The sequence below is a fragment of the Schistocerca americana genome, chromosome X (genome assembly GCF_021461395.2).
Source record: "Schistocerca americana isolate TAMUIC-IGC-003095 chromosome X, iqSchAmer2.1, whole genome shotgun sequence".
Classification (NCBI taxonomy): Eukaryota; Metazoa; Arthropoda; class Insecta; order Orthoptera; family Acrididae; genus Schistocerca; species Schistocerca americana.
The window spans coordinates 413,227,441-413,248,726 of NC_060130.1; the positions used below are offsets into that span (position 1 = coordinate 413,227,441).

Here is a 21,286-nt window from a genome sequence, read left to right on the forward strand (position 1 = left end):
CATATTAGGTGCATTGTGCTGCCATCTACTGCCAGGTACTCCATATCAGCGACCTCAGTAGTCATTAGACCTCGTGAGAGAGCAGAGTGGGGCGCTCCACGGAACTCACGGACTTTGAACGTGGTCAGGTGATTGGGTGTCACTTGCGTAATACGTCTGTACGCGAGATTTCCACACTCCTAAACACCCCTAGGTCCACTGTTTCCGATGTGATAGTGAAGTGGAAACGTGAAGGGACATGTACAGCACAAAAGCGTACAGGCTGATTTCGTCTGTTGACTGACAGAGACCGCCGACAGTTGAAGAGGGTCGTAATGTATAATAGCCATACCTCTATCAAGACCATCACACGGGATTTCCAAACTGCATCAGGGTCCAGTGCAAGTACTATGACAGTTCGGCGGGATGTGAGAAAACTTTAATTTCATGGTCGAGCGGCTGCTCATAAGCCATACATCACGCCAGTAAATGCCAAACGGAGCCTCGCGTGGAGTAAGGAGCGTAAACATTCCACGATTGAACAGTGGAAAAACGTTGTGTGGAGTGACGAATCACGGCACACAATGTGGCGATCCGATGGCAGGGTGTGGGTATGGAGAGAGCCCAGTGAAAGTCATATATAAGCGTGTGTAGTGCCAACAGTAAAATTTGAAGGCGGTGGTCGTGTTTTCCATGGAGGAGGCTTGCACCCCTTTTTGTTTTCCGTTGCTCTATCACAGCACAAGCCTACACAGATGTTTTAAGCACCTTCTTGCGTCTCACTGTTTAAGAGCAATTCGGAGATGGCGATTGCATCTTTCAACACGATCGAGCACCTGTTCATAATGCACGGCCTGTGGCGGAGTGGTTACACAACAATAACATCCCTGTAATTGACTGGCCTGCACAGAGTCCTGACCTGAATCCTATCGAACACCTTTGGGGTGTTTTGGAACTCCGACTTAGTGCCAGGCCTCACCGACCGACATCAGTACCTGTCCAGAGTGCAGCACTCCGTGAAGAATGGGCTCCCATTCCCCAAGAAACGTTCCAGCACCTGACTGAACATATGCCTGCGAGACTAAAAGCTGTCATCAAGGCTAAGGGTGGGCCAACACCATATTGAATTCCTGCATTACCGATGTTGGGTGCCACGAACTTGTAAGTCATTTTCACCCAGGTGTCCGGATACTTGTGATCACATAGTGTACCAGTAACAAGTCCCAGCATTATGTTATTAGTTTTTGGATAAATCTTCCACTTAGTAAGGATTGTGTTATAATATTTCCACAGGCAGTCAAAGTCAGTGCTACAGAGTGTGGCCAGCAACTTATAAAGCACATGGTTGCTCATAGCTTCCTTTTTCCTCTTTCGTAGGATACAGTGTGCAAGTCTGTCTTGTGATACATCGATCGTAATTTAACACTGCGTATACTTCCAGAACGCATTTTTATAGGTTCCCGTTGCCAAACATAACACAAGTACAGTCGGTTTAATAAAATCTCACTGTGAAGGTAAAATCTGCTACCCCCCTCCTCCCCCAAAAGTATTAGACCCAACATTATATGATCTGCGATTCGTCATCTGACGACCATAGCGTAGACTGGACGTCATCAGAGCTCTAACGATGTATGAGAGGTGGATTCGTCGTAGGAGCTGAAAGTTCAACACCTGATCATATTATTGTAGACAGTACAAATATGGGGTGTTTTTGTTGCTAAATAATGCTTTTTATATTAATAAGCCTATTTGGCTAAATCCAGCAACTTACAACGTGTAACAAAATAATATTAGAACGTTTTTCTTTAGACAGCTTCCCCTGCCTGTTTCGTGTTCGTCAGTTGCATGTTGGTAACGTTATCAGAATGGCCTGTGGCCATTAGAGAGGCGTCGTTCTCAGTTTGTGGGTGCAATTCGGATCTTGTTTCGTTTTAACGGTTGCAATGCGGGCACAGTCTTCGGACGCTCAGATCCGGGCGAGTGGATAGGAACTTTCTGTCCGTTAACTGAACGGATTCACGAGTCGGGGATCTCCACCATTTATTAGCTTTTGGTTGGTTTGTGGGATTGAAGGGATCAGACTACAAGGGCCATCGGTCCCTTTATTAGGTTTTCTTAGGCCGCTTCGCACGCTTTCTGTCAGCCAGTGTTCGCACAATGTTGACCCATTGTGGACCTTGGGAATAGCGAGAGAAGTGTTGCACGCCCGAGTATTCCGATCCTGGGTCGACAGAGACGCACATCTTCTCGTCATAAATATGATACTGATTGACTGTTACCAGGTACGTGCAAACCGTTTTTCCATCTGTCATTATGCGTGTGATTTTCGCATTTTTGAATCACGAGGTGCACGATAAGTGCCGGCCGATGTGGCCGTGCGGTTCTAGGCGCTGCAGTCTGGAACCGCTAGACCACTACGGTCGCAGGTTCGAATCCTGCCTCGGGCATGGATGTGTGTGATGTCCTTAGGTTAGTTAGGTTTAACTAGTTCTGAGTTCTAGGGGACTAATGACCTCAGAAGTTGAGTCCCATAGTGCTCAGAGCCATTCAAACCATTTTTTGCACGATAAGTTTTCTTTGGAGAACACGCTGTCGACAAACGGCGATTTATCTCGAAGGTCGCATTTTTTTCGTATAGTGGGATATGCATCGTGACCTCTGTGAGTCTATGACTCTATATGTGGGAAGAGGTTATTTTTACTGCGCTGTGGCCATTGCCTAGTCTCGATTGTGTAGGCGAGGTTGTGTATACTTTGGATTATTTCCGCGACGTCGCATATTAATATTGCGACAGTTACATGTCTGGAAATACTAGTGTCCAGTGCATCGTCGAAGTGGTCCTAGGATTGTATTTTGTCGCTAATTTTTTTCTCGATATACCCGGTTTTTCACCTGTAGTGAGAGGATATGCCAGTTGCACCTGTCCTGCTCACGTTTAGCGGATACTCGCACAAATAAGTTTTCGTAGTAACACTCCAGTGTGCTAGATGTCCAGTGTGTGTCTTTGGAATTCAATGCATCAGTCGAAATTACGTTAATAGCGATGACAATACGCTGATTTGCCCGTGGTTAATATACAGGACTTATAGTAATCTTGCTCATGCTAAGAATATTGCAGTGTTTATTTTGTTTAGACATCGTAATTACGTGTCATCATTCCACCTGGGAGTGCTACCTGGCTGCAAACGGTGTCGTCCGCTCAAGTTTTAAAAGCTGATGGGTGAGCGCAGAAGGGGAGTGTGTTTCTGATCGGTCTAGAGAGAAAGGGGAGTGGGGAGGTATGTGCATGGCGCTTAAACTGTTAGCTGCGTATTTCTGCGAAGGCGTCAACAAGTTACGTCAGGTTTTGCTGTGGCAGGATGCCTCCTCCTTCAATGACTGAGTATCTTGTGTACAGCCACTAGGTCGCTCGCTTCGGAGACGATTACAGATCCCTATTGTTTAAATTTCTCTGCCACGCCTGGGTAGATGGTCTGGCGTTGTGTTAGGAAGATATGTGGTCTCCCGTTCACAACCTGGTTGCCGCGACTGCACGAGAAGTTCTATACCGTATCGGTATTTTCCACCGATTGCAGGGGTGATTTCCCCGTAATCTGTGTGTATATTTGTACAAGTCATTGATGTTTCTACCGAGGTTCCGGGATCTTTTTGCCGTTATTATCGCAAGCGGGAGATACCTCGGCCGTAAGTGATATAGCAACAATGTCACCCCAACAGGCTGGAAAGCATTATACCGCAACTTTATCGACCATTGCTGGGTAGTGTCTCGGCAACAATCCTCCAAGCGTTCTTGGCAACACACCCACACGTAGGATTCTGAGAGGCGATCTAATCTGCAGGCGACATGATTTTCGCTGAGTTGGTTTCAGTTACTGGTCGACTCTATCTCCATGTGCGTATTTTGTAGCGCTGTGATACAAATACGGTATCTGTGGATGGAGGCATCGGAATTTTACTATGATGTCACATAATCTAGTAATGTAGTGGGTGTTTCTCTATTTATCTATCTTTGGTTAGAAATCGGTAGTGCATAGAGAATTCTCTATGACGTCATAATTTCTACCAATGTGTTTATTTCTAACACTGTGACGTCTCACACTCGCTAGTGATGGAGTGATGGCTTAGCAATGATACATAAATCGGGAAAATGACATAAATCGGGAAAATGCTGAGACCATCATGACGTCGACTTGACGGGATGCGTCGACGTGACGCGACGCGACGCGATGTTGACGTTTACACACAAAAATGTGTAAAATTATGGGATAATGAGAGTAATTATTTATCTGTCTGGGTGTGGCGTCTGCTGGTGCCATGAAATGTTAATTTGTTACTAACAAACAAGCCTCGACTAACGTATTTTTTTATTCGCAAATAGACACAGCGTACACATTATCCCTTAGATGCCCATTTTGGTTCCCCAGATATAAAAGATCGAGTTGGGAAGATGTGCTTCAGTAGCAGTGATATCTAATTCGGTCAGCCCGCATCTCGTGGTCGTGCGGTAGCGTTCTCGCTTCCCACGCCCGGGTTCCCGGGTTCGATTCCCGGCGGGGTCAGGGATTTTCTCTGCCTCGTGATGGCTGGGTGTTGTGTGCTGTCCTTAGGTTAGTTGGGTTTAAGTAGTTCTAAGTTCTAGGGGACTTACGACCACAGCAGTTGAGTCCCATAGTGCTCAGAGCCATTTGAGCCATAATTCGGTCACATAATGCGTTGTGGCCGCGCGGGGTAGCCGCGCTGTCTGATGCGTCTTTTCACGATCCGCGCGGCTCCCCCCGTTAGAGGTTCAAGTCCTCTCTCGGGCATGGGTGTGTGTGTCTTCCTTAGCGTAAGTTAGTTCAAGTTACATTAAGTAGTGTGTAAGATTAGGGACCGATGACCTCAGCAGTTTGGTCCCATAAGACCTTACCACAAATTTCCAAATTTACATAGTGCATTGTGATTACCTGAGAGCATCATGACGTCGTTGCGACGTCTGGGACAGCGGGGTGGATCTTGCGTTATTGGACAAAATATGTAAAATGTAAAACTGTGGAAAATACGGAAATGGTTGAAAATACTTAAAATTGGTGTAAAATATGGGAAAACAGGTAAAAAAATGGTTCAAGGGCTCTGAGCACTATGCGACTTAACTTCTGAGGTCATCAGTCGCCTAGAACTTAGAACTAATTAAACATAACTAACCTAAGGACATCACACGCATCCATGCCCGAGGCAGGATTCGAACCTGCGACAGTAGCGGTCACGCGGTTCCAGACTGAAGCGCCTAGAACCGCACGGCCACACCGGCCGGCGAAAAACAGGTAAAAATTGTACTTATGTGTCTACCTGAGTATGGTCTCTGCTGGTGACACGTAATACTAAATAGTTATTAACAAGTAGAACACAAGTGACGTGACTTTAGGTAATTTGCTATAAACAAATTGACACAGCCTACGACCTCTCCCTATACTACCCAACTCTAGTGTCTCCAATTATAAAATAGGAAAACTGTGGAAATAGGGCGAATAGTAAGTAAAACAGGGAATTCATACCCGGGATGAGCACATCCAACACCATGATCAAGTCAACCATCAGAGCATCACAATGGAGACAGTACCTGGGCGCTCCCCCCTCCCCCCCTAAGGAAAGGAGAAGTGTAGTAACCCACACGTTACTAACCCACCGCCACTATGGCCATGGCGGCAGCACTTTCCAGTAATAATAATAATAATAATAATAATAATAATAATAATGGCGTGTGGCGAGGGCCTCCCGTCGGGTAGACCGCTCGCCTGGTTCAAGTCTTTCGATTTGACGCCACTTCGGCGACTTGCGCGTCGACGGGTATGAAATAATGATGATTAGGACAACACAACACCCAGTCCCTGAGCGGAGAAAATCTCCGACGCAGCCGGGACTCGAACCAGGGCCCTTAGGATTGACAGTCTGTCGCGCTGACCACTCAGAGAAGGCGACCCTTGTGATTCTGCTCTGACTACCTAATACACTGACCGCAACCACCCACCACCAATGTGCATTTACTCTCCTCTAAAACAGTCAGTGTCCTATTTGACGAGTGCAGTAAATTTCCCACAACTGATGTCGCCAGAGACAATTGAAAAAAAAAAAGTCAAACGTACAATAAATGGGTTTAAAAAATAGACAAACACCAACTACCAGTATTATTAGGAGCTAGTGTAAGTGATAGAGGTAAAAATTATGCTATCCATGTTGTTCACAGAGCTCCTTTTTATTCTCTATCTGCAAACGTTTCTCGATTTCATGATGTTACCGGTTTCTCACTCACACACTGAGCTAGTGGGAGTACGACAATGTCTAATTGCCAGCATTTCTTTCTAGAATTCTCCACCGTTCCACTATTAAAAGCGTGTTGTCCCCTCTCTACTGACCGAGCGAGGTGGCGCAGTGGTTAGACACTGGACTCGCATTCGGGAGGACGACGGTTCAATCCCGCGTCCGGCCATCCTGAGTTAGGTTTTCCGTGATTTCCCCAAATCGCTCCAGGCAAATGGCGGGATGGTTCCTTTCAAAGGGCACGGCCGACTTCCTTCCCCATCCTTCCCTAATCCGGTGAGACCGATGACCTCGCTGTCTGGTCTCCTTCCCCAAACAACCCAACCCTCTTTACTGATTTTATTTCCAGTTATATGTGTGACACCATGTCTACTCCCCATTCTGTATGAATAACAAAATGCTCATATTTTTTATTTTTCAAGGAGTTTAAAGGTCTTTCTCTCAATCTTTAGCGTCGATCTCTGTCAGTTTGGAGTCAGATTTTTTTCCAATAATCCGCTCACTCTTGTATACAGGGAAGTATCCAAGAGGCATCGCCAGGCACTTTGATCTTTTTGATATCACAAAAAATTTTGGCTATACTCTCATTTGAGACCTGTTTGCCCATGACGTATCCGGATTTTACTGAATTTTTGATAATTTCCATATTTTTCGCCTGTAGTTAGTGGCCTCAGGTGTAAGTGCTTGGAGCTGCTGAACAGCGGTACTTGAACGTGCGCCGCTGCAGTCATCGCTGCCAGTTGTTGACGTGTGAGTTAATACAGAGCCAAGACTGGGAAACTAGCCTTATTATGCAGTCAAAACTATGGCTGATACAAACGAATTGTTCCAGGTGTGTTATGGTTGACTAGCGTGTCGATTGAACCTGCTGCTACCAAGTCCAGAACCAATTCTGCCGTGTGTGTAACCTGATACCAGAAGTCCATATCAATGACCTTGAGATAAACCTGTTATGTCCAGATCATGGATTAAACTGGCACATATCTTCAACTATTGGATCCTTATGAGGGCCTGGGAACCTGCACTTTGTCTGCTTATGTAGAGGTACGAGATATTCACAATGAAAGTACTTTGGGAGCAAGCAGAGCAACAACAGGGGTGCTGCCAGTGACAGCGGGAAGAATGGCTGGTTGGAGGATGAGAAGGGAAGAGGGAGGGAGGGGTGGGGTAGTAGAGACAAGCACCCGTTTAAAAGAAGGTCCTAAAAACAACAGTTGATGGCCAAAATATTGTTCCCATTCGACACCAACATTCGGCCACTCACTCATGTAGTATTTCATCATTAATTACAAAAATAAATTGAAGAATCACACTCCAACACAGCCAGTCATGATGTTTTACAATGAGGATTGGGAAGCAGGCGATTGTTCAAATGGCTCTGAGCACTACGGGACTTAACATCTGAGGTCATCAGTCCCCTAGAACTTAGAACTACTTAAACCCAACTAACATAAGGACATCACACACATCCATGCCCGAAGCAGGATTCGAACCTGTGAACGTAGCGGTCGCGCGGTTCCAGACTGAAGCGCCTAGAACCGCTCGGCCACTCCGGCTGGAGCGGGCGATTGTTCCGGGTGGTAGGCAAAGACACTGGAGATGACAGGACGACTTAGAAAACAAGGCTGAGGATGAGTATGTGCACAGGTGGCAAGAGAATGAAGGCAGTAGAGAAGTACTAGGGTAAAGTGGGAATGAGGACACTTTTCGTATGAAATTAATTACACTAATAAATTGATCAAGTAACTACCCCCTCTCCATTGATGTTTTTCCTAGCCAGCACATGTCGCCTTCTGCCACTCCTCTCTGCGAGATACCCATCCTCCTCTCCCCTCCCCCTACAGCACTCATGATATGTCCACATGTATTTAGCACTCTCAGAGTAATGGATGGGTGGTTTAGCAGTGATACATGAATTGAGAATCATGCTGCAATGTCACTGGCTGAGAGCATCACGCGATCAGCGGGATCTGCCTTTTTGTTGATACAAGTCGTCGAGAGTGATGGTTTGGAACTCAAGTATTTGGGTAATATGCGTTTAAATTACGGAAAACGTGATGAAATTATGAAAATTGATGAAAATACCTAAAATTGAGGTAAATACGACAAAAATGTGGATGAATGATGGTACCTACATGCTTAACTGGGTGTATGATATCATTCCATACTTCCACTGGTGTTACAATTGATGGTGCATACTATCTGTGCTCTGTGGGTTTACATCATGCAGAAAGTCTCCTTGTTCAACATGCAGGTATGCATTGTAAGCCATAAAAATGAGAAAGACAGATGCCTAAGATTTGGAGGTCATGATGACCACCACTTAGGACACCGAAACAGTAATCATAACTGGGTGTAGTATGTACCCGCAAATATGAGGAATCAACACTGTTGGTTTGTTTGAAAGTGGAACACCAAGACATCTGCTACCCCATCATTGTGGAACATGAGTTTAAATGTAGAAGTCATCACCTTCAGAGAGCTGTTTGGAAACGCTTCACAATGCTGCAGACTACCAGTTTCAATGTCTTCTACGCTGTTGTCAATACGAAATACCGCCTCTATCTTATTTCAATCGTTGTGTGTGTTGTGGGAGCAACACACACACACACACACACACACACACACACACAAACTGCTTATGAAATAACTCAGGAACCTATCTTGTGATTGATAGTCTGTGTCTGTGGGATATGGTCTTCCTACAATACAGGCGACGAAACTTTACACAGCACTGTGGAAGCGACTTCAGTAACTGGCCACCTGCGCCAGTGGACCACTACATGAATATTTAAAGGGATCACCACATATACTCGATGTCAACACACACATGGTATTTTTTTGGGATGCATCAGATCAGAGATGCGGTAAAATCGTAGCGCGCGCGAGAGAGAGTGAGCTGTCAAAAGTCTCTGACACCATTACACTGTCGTATTTCTGGCAAAGTAATCATAAGACTGTAATAAAGGAGATTAGGACATGTACAGGAGGATATTTAGTCATTCGATATTGATGAATTGTAGGTGTTATGCTTCTGAATGTATTTGTCCGCATATACTCTGCATGGTCGTGCATTTCCTCCTTTGCATTGAGTATGCTATTTTTCTAGTTGTGATGGGTCTACCTAGTCAATGACAGGTGGATCCGGCAGCCTTCAAACAAGTGGAACAGTGTTGTCAGAAAATAGTGGTATTTCCAGAGAATTAATAGGGATCTCTGACTTGGCAGGGCACATCACTTGCTCGTCGAAAACAGGTGGATTCAAATCCTATATATAAAAGACTGCAAGATTCGTAAGAGTACGGCAGGTTAGCGATACTCTGACATCTAAGTGTTGTGGGCGACCATATTACAACCTCTCACATACGTCACGTGAAGTGACTGCAACGATAAAGATAGGGGCTAATATGAACATTTTTACCATGAGACAATCAGTGGCAGAAGTTCCTTCATTTTCTCGATAATTAAGAGAACATTCTTCCATGATATGTGTGGTTATAAATGCAGCGAGTCACGTCTTAATAGGTAGACTAAGGTTACATTTACATCTATATGCCTACTTCGCTAGCCATCATGCGGTGTGTGGCGGTGGGTTCCCTATACCACTACTAGTCATTTCCTTTCCTCTTCTCCTCGCAGGTAGAGCGAGGGAAAAGGGTCAGCTACATGTCTCCACATGAGCCTCATTTCTCCTATCTTACCTTCGTGATCCTTATGTAAAATGTTGGCAGCAGAAGAAACATTCTGCAGTCAGCTTCAAATGTCGGTTCTGTAAGTTTTATCAATAGTATTCCTCGAAAGAAATATCGTCAACCCTCCAGGGATTCTCATTTGATCTACCTGGGAAGCGTAATACGACTGCAACAAAAAAAATTACCATGCGAAGTGACTCATGGCCAGTTTAGTTAATCAGTTTGACAATGATTTACTGGTGGAAGCAAGGGATAGAGTACCACAGATATGATCCACGAGTCGGAGCAGTTGTCAGGCGTTTTATCGTTGCGGCGAGATCTTAACGAAATTTCAATTTCCCACAGGGAGAGATGATCATCGTAACAAACTCAGCTATATTACCGAATTTATAAAGTGATACATAGTAGAAACCTGGTATTTACAACTCCCTGTGCTGCTATCTTAGGAGATGAAGGATTTGGTTACTTGGAGACAGTGCAAATGTGAGGAGACATCCTATGACAGAAGTAGAGCATGCTCTTAGCACTTTGTCATGAGTCAAATGAGTTGCCTGTCCTGTGATGCAGGACGTAACAGATAAGTACAAATAGTTTTATCTGATGAGAGAATACTTACATGAAGTGTACCCTATGCCATACTGTTGTACAGTATTTCCCAAGGAAACTTTACTTTAGCGCTGTGAAAACACGTTATCTGAGTTTTTCTGTCTTTGAAAATGACTCCTGTAAATGGGAGGGATCTAAATCTCACATGAGAAATTCGACGTATATGGACAGCAACATCCCTGTCTCGGATTTGGTAAAGTGGATTTTTGAACTGGGGAGTTGCAGTTAGAACTTGCATCTAATCCACATCTGCTTGTTTCGAAGTGTTTGCAGCCAGCGGTCGACCAGAAGCCACAGCTTAACCTATGACGACTGGTTAGTTACGAAGAATGCTTCAACCTATCGACACTTGCCGACAGCTAAAAGAACAAGTCCCAGTGGCGGGTCCTCTGGATGGCTGAATACTTAACTAGCTAGTATGCTTGTCGAGCGGAGATAGTTGACGTGTGTGCTGCATGAGAAGATTCAATATGAGAAGTGTTTGCACTGGACGATTATTCCCCACGTAAATTGATCGGTTAACTGCTTGGCTGTCAGTGAGTCTCTCCGGCCTCTGAGCGTCTGGAATGGCCGGAGTTGTGTACGCAGGTGCCAATGTGACCAATGCATGTGGTGGTGGTCGTGGTGGTGGTGGTGGTGGTGGTGGTGGTGGTGGTGGGGGGGGGGGGGAATGCGGGGGGATTTCCCAGGAGGGGGGGGGGGCGCAAGTGGCTCAGAACTGAACAATTTCCTTTTCCCAGGGGGGGGGGGGTGAGGGAAGGGAGGAGAAGGTCGGGGAGAGGTTTCTCAGGATGTATTATCCACAGGAGTACTAAATCAGTTAGCATAACAGTAAGTTTGCCCCTGAATTTATGCAACCCACACTAGCAAATAGCCCTCGTTCTCTTTCTACCCTTTCGTGAGTGCAGGTCGGACAGCTAAGTCAGCACAAATAGTGTTAGAAGACAGTGGTTTGGAGGATAATACCAAGGGTTTCTACCACAGGGAGAGATATAAGAACTCAGTATTCCTGACCACTGAAGAGGGACGAAGCGCTATAAGCTATAATCGCTCTTCCAGTGATTGATGGGTGGCGTTTCTAAACGTGGCACAAACTTGTTGAGCGAATATAGAATCCAGTGATGTTACTGTAAATAGAGTTTTTGTGTTTCTATTCGTGTTTCGCTGTAGTTATGGAATGATTTAAGGGGAAATGTTACGGACTTGTGCAGCTGATAGTGTCGTGCCTTTCTGCGATCCACTGAAAAGCCCTGCAGATCTTTGACATGCATGTAACCATAGGATCTGAGACTCGTATGATAGATTGATAGCACTTGTCTTTAGGGGTTTTGACGGTGAAGTGAGACTGATGCTCCTAATATCCAAGGTATGGAGAGCGAAACTCTCAGGATGATTGGTGAGCGCTGTGAGTAGTGTCTTGAGAGAAGGTGACGTCGTTTGTAAGAAATACAAGATACAAAAGAAGCACATCACATATAACGTAAGCGATGAAATTTTTGGGACGAAACGTGGTGCTAAGAACGATGTCACATCATTTTTAGAATATATGTTCCTCTTTTATATTTGCAGAGTGTTGCCTGTGCCTGCAACAACTTTTTAAAGGAAGCCAGCAAGCACTGTCTAGGATGTTTCCTTGTTCCTCTCCAAACCCACTGAACATTACTTTAAAGTCAATGATTTTTAGGTTGGTGGTTTATAGCTTGCGTCTGTTTGTATGCATAATCTGTTTAAAATGTTAGGTTGAGGCAAGGTGTACCTTAGGCACAGACAAAAAATTTTGCTATTTATACCGAGATGAAAACAGTTGTGAAAAACGCTTATTACAAATTTCTTTAATTAAAAGTTAAATTTTAGTTTAACAAGACATAAATAAATAAAACCAACATCTTTCTTTCTGTTTTAGCTTTGCAGCTCTTAAATATAGTTTAACATTATAAAAAACACTCGCATGTTGTTCCACATTACATACCAATAAAATATTGTTCTTTTGACAGCGACTTTTGTATTAATAATTTGCAAATCTGTTGGTTGGTTCTTACACACACACACACACACACACACACACACACACACACACACACACACACACACACACACACACACACACACACGTCTTCTCACAGTCATATGTTATGAACATGAGTATAGCAGACGCATTGGTAAAGACTAGCGAGTAAAAAGTATTGACATCAAGGGGGGAAACTTTCTTCGTTCACTATTGCGGAAGCTTCTGTGGTAAAAATTGAATCAGGTAATGGAACGCACTTTGGGATAAAATATAGTACACCCGCTTTTTCTGCTGTCCACCTTTATCGATTGTTTGAGATGTGATGTCAAAATCTGGCATTTCCACAGGGTAAGGTCCTTCCTTTTCAGTTTGAGACACGTGAGACTGTTGAACACCTTTGGAACCGTCTTTCTTCTTGTCACCGTGGAATTCTCCTTGTCGAACAGAAATCGTGGTTTTCTGTGGCGTTTTGTCAGTCGATGGTTCCACAACTTTTCCTACGAATATTACTGTACCAGTCGTCTCGTCTTCAATAAAGAAAAGAAATGGATGTGTAGCGTTGAATGTCACCTCTCTGACTCCGATTCGATCAATGACCTCGATACCTGTAACAGAAGACACGTTTTTTAAATGTGTTTGGTTACCTAATCTTTACGATTTGTCAATTCCTTGTCAAGCTGGGAAACTCATGTAAGTGCAATCTGACTTGCTAAAAATTAGGATAGAAAATCAGTGTCATGTACTCTGTAGGAGAATAAGTTTATTTCAGTCACTCAAATTCTTCTGTGGCTGTACCGGTTTCAACTGAGTGACTGTCGAACATTTGACTGAAGTAAACTTATATTGTTAAAAATAATGTGTTCACTGATGCTGTGTCAATAACTGGTCAAATGTGAACTGTTAGAAGACTCACATTCATATATCCAGTCATACCCAGCCACGCGGATTGTAAAACAGTCACACCGAGATTGTTAAAATGTGATATTAAAAACCTAATTGGTCTGTAGAATGAAGGCTGAAATTATAAACTCAGAAAATGTGGCGAACTGATCAAATTTAAAAAAGGAAAGGATAAGGTAGCCACCCGGGTAACAAAATATTATCCCCATTAACTAAGGGAGCAAACAAGACATTTCAGAGTATTGTCCCACATTCGTATTATCGTCTACCGAAACATCATACACCAGCTGGTGAACTAGCCTCTGCCCTGTTTTCTGAATCTAAAACATTTAGAGTGTGGCGTACTTAGTTCTGTACACAAGTAGTGCAGACTGGAGGATTCCCTCGCCAGAGGAGGAGGCCATGTATAATTGGGCTGCTTAGACCAAGGCATAATGGAGTAAGTGCTATTTTCCCTTACGATCTGAAGTAGCCCAGAAACCTCATTACACATTTGAAACAACTTTCCGCGTTATTTTCTGGCAGGTAAATTAATTTGCAGACGAAACCCCAACTCGGTAGCCTCTTTTTAGTTGGTTACAAAGGACTACGAAAGCCTAGGAAAATGACTACAGAAGCCCCATTGATGATCGCGTCCGAAAATAATATGCCAAGTAGTATCATATGCCCTTTGTGTCGAAAAATATAACTATTGGCCGCTATCACAGTAGTAAGGTTTGTGTAGCTACCTCCGGCAGGCAAGGTTGTCAACGGTCAGTCGATATCTCCTGAACCCACATAGATCGGCTAAGAAGCTGTGTTGTCTGATCCAGACCAGGCCATATGCTAAGATTTTTCCTACATAGCTAGTTAACGCAGTGCTTCGCTAGCTACTGGGTAAGTTAAGTCTTTTTCCGCTTTGATGGGAGACCGAAACTGCCTGTCTGATTCGGAAAATTTTCCTGTGCCGTATTTCATTAAATGTTCTGTAGTTATTTCCTTTGATTTCTATGTTGCTGAAGCATAGTGCTCTCGATTCTGTTGTGACTGGAGTCAGTATCAGGAGCCTTGGTGCCAAATGCCGCTCTCACATGGAGAAGGGGGCCCTGTTCAACTGAATCGTTTCCATGATCATATGGTGACAACGCGATGCCAGGTCCACGTCAGCAGCAGCAGCAGCAGTGGTGACAATAATGGCGAAACGCTGGGCTATTGTCTGGTCGATGTTACTGGCTGGTGGTTGGAGACACCCTTCAGTGTAGGTGCTATAGCTGGCCTTTTATATTTTCCAGAAATCTTTCTTCTTGTTGCCTATACTTGAGCCGAGATGGACTGATGAGAGTTCAGGAATTCTTGACCTAAATAATACAGCAGTGATAAGTGTATTTGGTCACTATCTGAACCTGATCAGAGCCGCTCAAACTGACCCTTATTGCAGAGTTGTACTTCCCTCCTCCGAAGATCTTTGATTAGTCAGACTGATGAATCACTTTCGTAATGTGACACTGTGTTCAAAAACAGCCAGTTGCCTAAACAATGTCTAGTCAGTCTTGGTATCCACTTTGGTGCACTGCTTGTCTGTCAGATGTATGAAGATGAAGTTCCCACTGGAGTGAAGTCTTAGACCTTTTCTCCTGAGCTGCCTACGAGCAACAAAAAGCAAACACATCTATGGTGGAGAAGAAATCTGTAAGTGTGCTGAAATGAACGTTGTACTCCTTTCAGAAGACGAGCTTCTGAACATGCTAGGCTCTCAGATGGTAACAGACCCCCATAAAAGGGTCTACAATAAAGCTCACTAACCAACAACAGAGCGGAAACTCTGCTAAAAGTTCTTTGTGAATCAGAGTTTACAGTACCATTAGGAGGGCAGGTATAGGCAACAGACTTACACTTTATGGCACGTATATGGTGACTGGATGAAAGCTTTTCGTGAGAATCTCAGTACGACTTGCCATTCTCTGTTTGTTCGCTTGACGTTTGGCTGTTAGTGGTAAAGTTGGCCATTATGGGCGTTTTGGTACACTGCCTGCTGCATTTTTTCTTGTGATGAGACGTCAGTATTTTGTGCTCTTGGTACTTCGTGTGGCTGATCTTGATATAGGTATGGAAGTAACGGCTGTTTTGCAGCTGCACTTACAAGAGAACGTATTTATGCTTCCTCGTCTGGGTAGACAATGTCGACTGATGACAGGCGTATTAAACACAGAGCCGAAGAATTCTGTAGATGTTGGTGGCTGCATTGACTTTTCTAGCAAGTTTTCAGTTCAGCGTGAAACATTTGGCCGATAATTTATATTTTGAACTTTCATTTCTTCGTGAAATATTTTGCAGTTTCTGTTCCTTACTGTGTGATCACTGTCTTTCCCCATATAGCTTTACATGCAAGTATTGTGTAGCCGAACTCTGACAGGGCGTTTGGTAGCTGTGGACACACTTAGGCAGAGGAAGCCTGCAACACGTACTCCAAATTTGACGATTTGGCAGTTATGTTTTAATGTTTCTTATTCCATTACACAATTCCTTGGTTTTAATACTCATAATACCCAGGCAGGAGACCATAATTTTGTTTGAGCCAACGTAATTACGTTTTTGAGCTACATCAGAGAATTCCCCATACATTTCGCATTTAAGGAGCTGCTGCCCTTGTTGAACAGTGGTCGTTTAGGAAATATCACACAATTCCTTACTTGCTTCCTTGATTTTAGGGTTGTTGCATGTGTTAACTCAGTCTAGATACAGAAAGGCCACTTTTTATGGAATGTCCTCCTTGCCTTCTAATGAAAGGTTCTGTTGTTCAGATGTATCCCGCTGCTATTTAGAGTTTTGCTGTTTACTGTAGACTGCTCTGTAGAATTAGCTTATCGGTGCTCCTAGGCTGGTGGTTGTTAGGTAGGTAAGTGGTCAAGTAACAAGACAGAGCTCTAAGTGGAAGGAAAGAGGAGTTGACCGAGGAAGCGATTTCAGATGTGATTACGTGATAGACGTCAGCACATACAGCAACATTTAGAAGGAAGCAATCGATTGCACGGAATGGAGACGCAAAGGACATACAACAGAAATCATGTAATGATAAATATTCAGAAATTTCAAGTTATGCGTTTCACAAAACGCAGTATGTAGTATCTACTGACTATAATATCAGTTAATTGCAGATGGAATCAGTCAACTAATATAAATATCTGGATATAACAGTTCGTGGATATATATATGCAAGGGAATGACAAGTCTCAGTCGTGGGTAATTCAGGTGACAGATTTAAATTCATTGGTGGAATACTGGAAAAATGCCTTCAATCTATAAACATCATTCCTTAGATAACATTTGTGCGACTCAATCTATAATTTGGTTCACCTGTGGGACCCATACAATATAGGATTAACTGGTGACAATGAACTTGTACTAAGTAGGGCAGCACAAATTTTGACAGGTTTAACCCACAGTGAACTTTAAATGGCAGATGACAAAGGTGTCCACTATCCCACTAAAGACTACTTACAAGTTTGAAGAACCAGTAACAGATGAAGAATCTTTAAACATACAACCCCTATGTGTCGTTCCCGTGGAGACAAAATTGGACCGAATACATCGCGTACAATGCCATTATAGATGTTCTTCCAGTATTCGAGAAGTCGATGGAATGGAAATAAATAATACTTTTCTGTGGTAGAATTGGATAGATTGTTTGACATGCACTTTACAGTGGTCTGCAGAATCTAGATTTTGATTTGGATGTAGACACACGGTTGAAAATTCATACAATTTATGTTGCAGCCTTTAAGAATTTATATATAAAAAATTTCTACCCTGAAACCATATGCCAAAAAAGGTCTACTAGAAACGCCGTTTGACATCTGTATGCAGCAGTTAAAAATTGTACCACCCAAGTCTTGTTTGTCCTATCCTACATACTGTGTCAGAAAACGGACAAAGGAGTGTTGCAAAACACTGAAGAGAGACGTGGAAAATCTTAAGATCATGATCAAGTTTAAACTCTCAACAAACAAGTGACGTAGCATATTGCGTAGTTTAGGCTTAGGAAGAAATCGAAACAACGGTAGCAGTGAAGTCTGAGATTGGGGATGAAAGTCGCGAGAGAGAGAGAGAGAGAGAGAGAGAGAGAGAGAGAGAGAGAGAGAGAGAGAGAGTGAGTCTTATGGGCGCTCAACAGCGTGATTACCAGCGCCTTTACACACATTAAACCAATGAATGTGGCTGAAACCTCGAAAATAGTTCCACACTCATGCATTCGAATCGACCGCACAAATCACTATATCACATACGCGAAAACAGAGAAAAAGTTACATGTGAGATTGAAACACAGAACGACAAATGAGGTAAAAGAAAGCACAGGCACCACCGTCGCGTTGTGGCTTTAACGAGACGGAGCTTGTCCGTCACTTTCAGCCACTCCTCCTCCCATCGAAGCAAGTCTTGGATGTGAACAGCAAGGCCACAGCATGCAGGATGATGGCACACTAAAACAACTGAGGATCATGACACCACCTTGACTGCTAGGATCCGACCTTTCGTTCCCCCGAATGTCCGTGTGCCCTGGTACCCAGCAGAAAGACACAATCTTCGCCAGTCTTTGCAGTTGGAGGACATCCTGGATATTCGGGAGTATTTTATGTGCTGGGTAGAAACTTTGTAGAGAGTTAAGAGCACTCAGAGAATCGGATTAAACAAATTTAGCACTGGAAGAACGTCTCATCTGCTTCAGTGCCCACAAGATCGCATGTAGATCTGCGTCGAAGACAGTGAAGTCTTGAGGCAATCGGACCTTGAGGACATGATCTGGGAGAACAATACAGCAACCAACTGAGGCCCCCTGTCTAGACCCATGCGTAAAGACAGCTACAGAGTAGTTGTGCTCACATAAAATGTCAGAAAATATCACATTAAAAACAGATCTCCCGTACTGCACAAAATATAAAATTACTCTGGGCCTCTATAGTAACCAGGGCGGCAGACTGTTAAAACCCTCGATTTGGGACTGTAATGAAAATCATGGGGGAACGAGGTGTTAAGATTTGAAGTACAGTCAACGACAGCCGTACCTTTTGGAAATACTGTTCCGTCATTCGCCTTAAGTGTTTTAGGGAAATCATGGAAAACTAATATGGACGGCTAGACGGCGACAAACTGCTTTCCTCCCATATACGAGTCTCGTGTCTTAATGCTCCGCCATCTCTGTAGGCGAAAATTAGAACGACGAGGTACACGAAGATGTGGACTTCGTTCTCTTACTGATCCGTGTATATGGTTGAGACACTCCTGAGATTCAAAATGTGAATTACTGATGCACACAAGGCAAACAATTTGCTGATCCTTTACTGTTGACTAAGCGAGGAGGAAGGAACGTATTCCAATGTAATTCTCAGAAAATAAGCATAGGCTGTAACAGTTTGCTTTGTTACTAGCCTGAATGACAGCTGTTTCCAGAATCTGATTAAGCTTTATTAATAACGTTAATGGACAGCATTCGTACTCATGTCTTGTAAATGGGGTTTTTAATTATCAAGTGCGACAACCATTAATAAACCTGGGAAATTACCTTTTCGAATAATTTTTCAGTGAAATTCTCTATAAAGAATTTTACGTAAACAGTAATCACGTAGTTTGTTTCTAATGGGTGCATCACAAGAGTGTTTAATGTGATGTGATTTAAGTGTGAACTTAATTGTGCTTTTAGTACTTAGGCCTACTTTCTTTGATGTAACAATTCAGTTCAATACTTTTATAAGACGCACCTAGAACTGGTTGTTATACTTTTAATTGTATAACTCCCAGAAACGAACTGCAGTCAACGACATTGTTCCTCCAACAATGAGGACTTAAAATTTACTAATTCTTGATTCAAATACTCGTCTTGGAAACCCAAGATGTTTTTCTTGTTAACTTACGATTAACGATATTCGCAGTCAAGAATATATTGGGATATAAAGATGCTGGAGTAGAAACTTTAAACGCATTTTTGCACATTGGCTAAACTAGCACAACTTGCCTGTAGCAGCTGCTGCTGTAGTTCCTTTTTCGTTTACTTCTAGAGCTGATTTCTGTAAAACCTTTGAGACTGACAGCTTTCCATAACGACTCCTTGCAATTCCCTGCAGATTAGCTTTGTCAGTGAAAATTTGTTTTATTCCCAGCTGAAACAGAAAGATATATATAGCATTTGTCAATACAGTCAACTCTTGTTATAAATTTCAGTTATTTTTTGCAAAAAAGTGTCAATTTGCCGATATCCTGTTAATGTGTAACAATGTGAAGTTTTTGTAACAAGAAATATTTACCATCCTCACTTCACTGACCTCTCATTACGCAGGTAATGGTAGATATATAATTTGAATTGCAGTACACTGTTGCCAGGACCAAGTACAACTTCTTTCCAAAATTTATAGAACTTTATAGTGCCCAATTAAGAAACTTGCCAATATTTTTAATTTCACACGGAAGATCAGTAGGGAGGGAGGAGGATGGGGAAGGGAACTTTGTCGTGTCCTTTAGGAAGGAACCACCGCGTTAATTGCATGGAATGGTTTACGGAAATCACAGAAAACAAATATGGACGCTGGCCGGGGGGAGGGGGGGGGGGGGGATTCGAAGCTTCGACCTCCCGAATGCAAGCCCAGTGTGCTAACCACTACACTACGTCGCTCGGTCACAACTTTCAGTATTGTCCCTGGTTTATTTCAAAGAACACATTACGTTCTGTGCCTTTTTACCCATGGCATTCGGTTGTGAATGTGGGTTGGCACATTAGATGAAAAGGAATGATTAGCTTCGTTGCATAGTACTCGTTAGTATGGGACAGCTCACTGACCTCTACCGGGGAGGCAGTTTTAAAATTTCTGCAGCACTCAGTTCTGTTTCAGTTATGGCCGTCTATATTTGTGAAGCTAATAGAAAACTTATATTTGTTCTTGTTGCAGTATGTATGCATGAATTCTAGGTGCGATTCTGTCTGATAGACGGGGGAAGGGGGTGTATGAACCGACCTCGCCGGAAAACATTTTTGGGGGGTTGAGGAAGAGGAAGAGAAAGAAACTGTTCACGTAACACTGATGTGAAAAACAATGCGTGAATCTAAAGCAATAGAATCGCTCCACTCCCCATCAGTCACGTCACTCCGAGAAGTCGATAACTCTCCACCAGCTTGTTTTGTACATCTCAACTATGCATCATTCCTTTATTGATGATTGAATATTTAAGTCTTCTGGTTAGTTGGGTGGTTGCATGTTCTGTCATTAGTACAGTAAATCGTAATGAAGTTTGAAACTGGCAAATCCTTTAACTCTTCATTTGCAGTGCTATTGCCAAAGCTCTATTTAGGCCCTGTCAGATTTCGGGTCCCGTTTTGCATAACCTTCGTCCTGCGCCCCCCAGTATAGTCATGTAATTACCTCAGCCTATAAAATGGGAAACGAGCGCAGTGTGGCTAATTTCACGACATAATGCGATAACTAGTAAGTAGCGCTTTCACACCGTTTAAACATTCGTGGTTGCAAAGGTCACTGAGTGAGTATAATGGTTGGAATCTGTCATTTGTTTTTGTTTTACGATGAAGCACCATACATATCTTAAACGCCTGCTCTTAGTTTTAAGGTTTGCTCAGTATGAGTAACAAAATATTGCGCTTTATATTGTGCATTAAGCGACGTGAGACTTTACCTGAACTGATTTATTGCGCTACGTAATTCGTTGTTTGCAGTAGATTCTGCTATTAGAAACGTAGTGGTCAGCAAAACTCAAAGTGCTGTCTTAGGAAGTCCCATTTTTACAGTGTTTGAATCTGTTTTTGTTTTGGACAGTAGAACTAATT

The 21,286-nt window shown here is 43.2% G+C and overlaps 2 protein-coding genes across 3 annotated transcripts in view; one reads left to right on the forward strand and one right to left on the reverse strand.

The window, feature by feature from the left end:
• LOC124556838 (constitutive coactivator of peroxisome proliferator-activated receptor gamma-like) overlaps positions 1 to 21,286 on the forward strand; it is a 721,776-nt gene that overhangs the window by 545,908 nt on the left and 154,582 nt on the right. The gene's annotated exons all lie outside the window — the stretch shown is intronic.
• Positions 12,387 to 21,286, reverse strand: part of LOC124556839 (serine protease inhibitor 2-like) — a 32,001-nt gene continuing 23,101 nt past the window's right edge. The window contains exons 6-7 of the mRNA XM_047130856.1: positions 19,469 to 19,613; positions 12,387 to 13,187 (exon numbers count right to left, since the gene is read on the reverse strand). Coding sequence (XP_046986812.1) covers positions 12,790 to 13,187; positions 19,469 to 19,613 — 543 coding nt within the window. The 3' untranslated portion in view covers positions 12,387 to 12,789. The remainder of the gene's footprint in view (positions 13,188 to 19,468; positions 19,614 to 21,286) is intronic.